The sequence below is a fragment of the Gavialis gangeticus genome, unplaced genomic scaffold (assembly GCF_001723915.1).
Source record: "Gavialis gangeticus isolate Ggan-Ray unplaced genomic scaffold, GavGan_comp1, whole genome shotgun sequence".
In the NCBI taxonomy this organism is placed as follows: domain Eukaryota; kingdom Metazoa; phylum Chordata; order Crocodylia; family Gavialidae; genus Gavialis; species Gavialis gangeticus.
In genome coordinates, this window is record NW_017728994.1 from 67,624,183 (window position 1) to 67,630,182 (window position 6,000).

Genomic DNA, 6,000 nt, shown 5'->3' on the forward strand with positions numbered 1-6,000 from the left:
GTCATTGTTGTAAGCAGCTCGTGGTTTTGTAGATCTCTATTTTGGGATACCAGCCTTGAGGCACTTCAATTTCTGGAAGTATTGAGTATCTGAGAATAGGTCTTTCTGAGACATCTCAAACTGACAATGACAACTTGAGAAAACCCAAGTCACTAATCACTTTTGGAAAATCTTATTCTCCATTTTTATGTCACAGGATAGAGCCATGAACCGCAATAGAGTCTAGGTAGAGGCTTATAGCAACTCAGAATAATCGTAAATGATAATTGTGCCTATATAATAACAGTGCTTTCTTGTGATTTACAGTGCTATGCAAAGTGTGCTGTTGTCATGCCTGTAGGTGGGGGAACAAAGACTTGGAGAAGTGAAAGGTCTCCACACAGCAGATCTCAGTGATGAACATGTAGTATAATCCTTGTTTTTTTCCTTCCAGTTCAGCGTTGTATCTGCTGGCTGTGATGCCTCTGTGCTCTACACACACACATTTAGAAAGATTAAAGAGTTAATTGAAGTGACCTGCTTTTTACAGAGTGCAGCCTCACTGAAACCCAGCAAATGATGAACTCCTGAAGTTCCTTCCATCCTTGTTATTCTAGGCTTTTATTATTCTAAACTAGCCAATTGCCCATCAAGAATGACGGGCTGCCGAGACAGCCAATCAGAGTGTGAATAAAGCGTTATGGACAGACAGACAGACAGATTTAGGCTTTTATAATATTAGAATAATAGCACAGGTGTCGGGGTAGAGGTTCTACTGTGAATACTACAGCACTCATGCGTATGTTGATATGAGTGCCGCTTTTGTGACATCAGGCAGTTGTCTTGCCAGAGCAATATTACATTATTATATAACGTGGTAACTCCAGTGCATTGTAATTCCATAGCTATAATCGCGTTGATCATTGGAACAGATGTTCAGTAAGTGGAAAGGTGAAAATCCAACTTAAAATGCTAAAGCAAGATTAGAGCATGCTAACCTTTGTAATTATGGCTATGTAATGCTCTTGGTTCATGGCTGCTTTTCTCTTTGCTAAAGACTAAATGATAGAGGACTACCTTTACCTCTTTTGATGCATGGAAGGCTTGTTTATTTGAAACTAATTTACTTGCAAGGGAAGGCGAGCTTTGCTTGCACTGCCATCTTCTAGCTAGTGTTCCCCCAGAGAAGGGGCTCTGCAAGCCTCCACTAAAATGAGCTGAACCAAACTCATTCCCCATCCAGTCCTGTTTGGTTCTGAAAACTTTCTGAACTGGGACAGCAGTCTTTAGGTATCATGCATTACTAGGCTTCTGCTCTGTGATGTCCTTCCACCATTAACGGCTCACAGCTTGAGGGCTGTGAAGTCAATGTAACCTGGGGCTAAAAGTACCCCACAGTGATAGCCTGCATCTGCTTTACAGTCACTGCAGCTCTTCCTTTGTTTTATAATTACCTGTGTTTCTTCCCAGGCTTTTTCTGGTGAGATCCTTTTCTTCACATGCGCTTCTAAAGTGCTGAACAATTTTGTTGCACTACATTACGGATAAATAATATTCCAAATTTTATGCACCTGTGCTTAAAATGTTAATCCCTCTCCTTCCTGCCTTGATTATATACGGGCTTTGCAGTGATAAATCTTTCACTACCAACTTCTTCTCTGCCCACTTTGCTTTAATGACTGCTCATTTTTCATGACAGGCTCAAAGCCTCTGGTCTCAAGCTGCGGTTCTGCACCAACGAAACTCAGGCAACTCGAGAAAAATTTGTGGAGAAGCTCCAGCGCCTGGGGTTTGACATTTTAGTCTCCGAAGTCACTGCCCCAGCACCAGCAGCCTGCCGCATTCTGAAGGAGCGCAACCTGAGGCCGCATCTCCTCGTCCACGATGGTGAGACCGCGCTCCATGAAGCTTGGATTCTAGGAGAGGTAGACAGCACAGTACACCATGGCACAAAAACCAGTTTTGGTCAAGTAAAATAGTACCTTTGTTGAAAGGAGTGGGAAGATGAAAACTTCCAGCCGGTGTTTCCCTGACAGAAAAAACTCTTCAAGTCCATTCCATAATGTAGCTGGAGTAATACCAGTACATCCAGGTCTCATTTGCAGTTGTGCTACCCCATTAAAATACTTTGAGATCTGTACATTGGTGGATTCAATAGAAAAACATAGCTGTTGAAACCTTGTTCCTTAAGATCAAGGCCTGTAATGATAAATCAGTATTAGGCAAATTAAAGAAACAATCCCCTGCTTGACCAGTCCAGTCCTGAGATGCTGGCTTTGGAGATAGCTCTTCTTAATGAGTATTTCTCCCTTCCTTCTCCCAGGCATCTTTTCTCTGAGCAAGCGGATAAGGAAACTGCATGAATCCAGTCCATCAGAAATTCAATTTCACAAGGCGAGGATTTGTTCTCAGCTCTTGTTCAAGGAGCAAGAGTTATTTAGAAGTAGCCTGCCCGTTATTTGGAAGTAGAAGTATTTAAAGCTCAGCCGTTCAAACAGTTCTGTTTCAGATCTGTTGACCAGATGGTCTCAGCCTCTGCTCTGAAATAGAGCTGGATACTATTTGCAGAATATATGTATGATTTGCCATTCTCTCTGAAGATTAAATCAACACAATATTTGGATTCAATGAGTATGCCCAAACAGGTAGAGACCATGTTTATTAACTTGAAGGACGTTCTGTCTAGAAAAAGTTTTGTACTTAGGGTGAAGCTCGCTCTTCCTGCCGTTGCACCAAGCCGGAGGAACATGTGTACTATGTGGGAACAGAATCCCCATCTCAGTCCTTTAGCCCTAGGGATGGAGTAAGGATTGTCACCCTGTATATCACCTGCACATGAGTTTGTAGCCATTGGCTCCACACAGTCATGGAGCCTTTGGTCCCCTCCACATTTCCCCTATGGAGTTCCACTATGATGGAGATTTCCCAGGGCTCTTATGATGGCAAAATTTCACTCATGCAGCATATTTTACACCAAATCCTGATCTTCCTGGTCTGTCTCCCCCATTGAACTCATTGAGAGTTGTAACTGTGTTTTCAGGGGCCTTGAGTACAAATGTACTGGAGTAAAATTGCACTGAGTAGGTAGGCGGTAGATGGGCATTAGGTAGGGGTGGGGGAATAAAGCATATTGGCAAACCTTTTCCCCAAATATTTTGTGGCTCATTTTGCTTTCTTTCTTCTCCATAGTGGATAATGGAAGAAAAGTCTCAACAATCAGCTGCTAGCGGGAGTCAGTCAGGAGTGAAAGGTTGTTGTAGGGTTATCCAGACCTGTTGGATAATACACACTTGAGTTGGTTCTGAAAACACATGGGATTTGTGTTTCTTTTTCCTCCTTAGATCTTGTTCCTGAATTTGATCAGCTTGATAAAGGAAACCCAAACTGTGTGGTACTTGGAGAAGCTGCAGACAATTTTTCCTACAAAAATCTCAATGACGCTTTCCGTGTTCTGATTGGATTGGAGAATCCCATTCTGATATCACTCGGAAGAGGGTGAGTTAAGTACTCTTAGTTAGAACACCTAGGCCTGCATATTTGTATACTTCTCTCAGTCTTTTTGCATTTAACTATCCCATTTTATCCAAGCTGCACAATGCATTATATTAGTTTGTGTAACTGTGTCCCAAAGCTGGCTTCGAAAATCTTCACAGTTGTGTGTATAGAGTGCTTAGAGCCAGTGCTGCACCTGTTGGTATACGGTGAAAAGTAAGTGACTGGATCAGATGTTTGACGAAGGGCTCTTTAGCAGAAGAATGTACTTGTTGTTGGTCCTTCCTTCTCCCTGTTCAGAGACAGTTTGCTTGCCAGCTCAGCTTTCTTGTACAAGTGAAAAAGGAATATAATTCTCCAAAACCCATAAGTGGCTTAGGAGCCTAAGTCTCATCGACTTTAAATAAGATTCAGACTTCTAAGTCACTTTTGAAAATAGGATTTGAGCTTCCGAGTTACTATAAAGTTGCCTGAGTTATTTTTCTAGTTTTAAAAGAAAGGTGCAGCATAGAGGACACTAGATTACCCAAAATGCAAGTTCCACATTACTTACTCAGGGCCTAAACCAAAACCCATCAAAGTCTCAGAATAGTTCCTCTTTGTATCCAACGCACTCCTGTCTACTTTACCCGCATCCTCCTTTCCCTCCTTTTGAGTTTCACAACCTTTTAAGGCTGTGGGCCAAATTTGACTCAGTTTGGGTCAGAGGACACAGAGTGCCTGATCCTGCAAGGGAAGGTGGCAGCAGCAGGTGTTTTCCCTGCCCCAGTGGTGGGTACTTTCCCCGAGGCAGTGTAGGGAAAAGTGGGAATGGCGAGCGCCATCTCTGTGCCTGCAGTGGGTGCTTTTCCGGTTCCCAGCCTGGGGAAAGCACCCACCACTAGCATGGGGAAAGTACCTGCTGTTGCCATCTTTTTCTGCACTCACTGCTGCCGCTTTGCCCTGTGCCAGCACTTGCTGAAGCCCGACCCACTGCTGCTGAAGCCCAAGGGAGCCAAAAGCACCAAGGCCCCATGTCTGCAGGCTGAAACAAATGGCTCTATGGGTTGGATGTGGCCATTGAGCCATAAGTTTCTGACCCCTGGTTTAGAAGATTCCCTTTATCTTGTTTGGGTGCCAGTCTGAGCTGTGAGAACCATGTAGAAAAGAAATTGGTTTCACTAAAGTAGCTTGAGAGTCTGACTGTTGGAGGTTAGAAACCAGAACCAGTTACTTGTTACAGCAGGTGGATTGTTAAATACAGTCCTACGTGTGAAGTAGGGCAGGGTACAGCTGCTACAGTGCTGTAAGTTTTGTTATAAACCTAAGTTTTGTTATATGCTGAAGGATTTCAGAGGCCCAGATTTACTTATTCATGATGAGTCTTACAATATCAGACTTCACAGCTTTACCTTTAATTTTGGGAGATGATGTATGGCACCTAAACAACAATCTAGTGGCAGCCAGGGAGAAGTCACTGGCTTATCAATCAAACATGGTAGAGTTCACTCCCAATTAAAATGTGGGATTATGAATTGAGCATGCTCAGTGTGCATTCCTCCATGTCTTTCCCAAGGATATTATAACTTGGTAGTCTCTCCAGCACAGGGTACTCGTGGCTGGCTGAAGCTCAAAATAAGCTTTCTACCTCTGCTTCCCCTTGGAAGTAGCCACGGAGCATGCTAGATCTCTGTGAGCTCTTCAGTTACTATCATAGAAAAATAGGGCTGGAAACGCTCAAAAGGACATATAGTCCAACCCCTTGCACAAGGCAAAATCAGTCGCGTCCAGACCATCCTAGACAAAAAATGAAAGCTTCCAAGGACGGACATTCAGTAACTTCTCTAGGTGGTTTGTTCCAGTGCTTCACAGGGAGAAAGGTCTTTGTAGTATCCAACCTCAATCTCCCACTTTTCAATTTAAGCTTGTTATTTGTCCTTACTTTGGGAACCCAGAGCACAATTGATTACCATCCTCTGTAAAATAACTGTTCTTTGTATCTTAAGTGTTATCAAGTCACTGTCTTATCTTCAAACTACATAGACCCAGTTCATCTACCCTTTCTTTATATGACATATTTTTTCTGGACCTGTAATCATTTTTGTTGCTCTTCAGTGGACTCTTTTCAATACATCCATGCCTTTCTTGAAATGCACTGTCCAAAACTGAACACAGTACTTTAGCTGAGGCCTCATCAGTATTGAATGAAATTAAAGAATCATAGAAATAGGGTCAGAAGGGACCTTGTAGATCTTCAAGTCCGACCCCCTGCCAGGGCAGGAGAAAAAAAAACTGGGCTCAAATGATCCCAGCTAGGTAGGCATCAAGCCTCCTCTTAAAGACCCCCAGGATAGGAGTCAGCACCACTTCCCTTGGGAGTTGGTTCCAGATCCTAGCCACCCTAACTATGAAGTAGTTCTTATGGATGTCTAATCTAAACCTCTTCTCCAGCAACTTATGGCCGTTATTCCTTCTTATGCCGGGGGCTGTAGGGGAACAAAGGTCTCTCCCAAACCCTTCTGGTCCCCCCTAGTGAGTTTATAGACGATC

At 43.2% G+C, this 6,000-nt stretch overlaps 1 protein-coding gene across 1 annotated transcript in view; it reads left to right on the forward strand.

The window, feature by feature from the left end:
• The window catches only part of LHPP (phospholysine phosphohistidine inorganic pyrophosphate phosphatase), a gene marked incomplete at its 5' end in the record, with an annotated part of 179,937 nt that overhangs the window by 23,306 nt on the left and 150,631 nt on the right, over nucleotides 1-6,000 (forward strand). Inside the window, 2 exons of the mRNA XM_019502175.1 lie at nucleotides 1,679-1,866; nucleotides 3,321-3,474. Coding sequence (XP_019357720.1) covers nucleotides 1,679-1,866; nucleotides 3,321-3,474 — 342 coding nt within the window. The remainder of the gene's footprint in view (nucleotides 1-1,678; nucleotides 1,867-3,320; nucleotides 3,475-6,000) is intronic.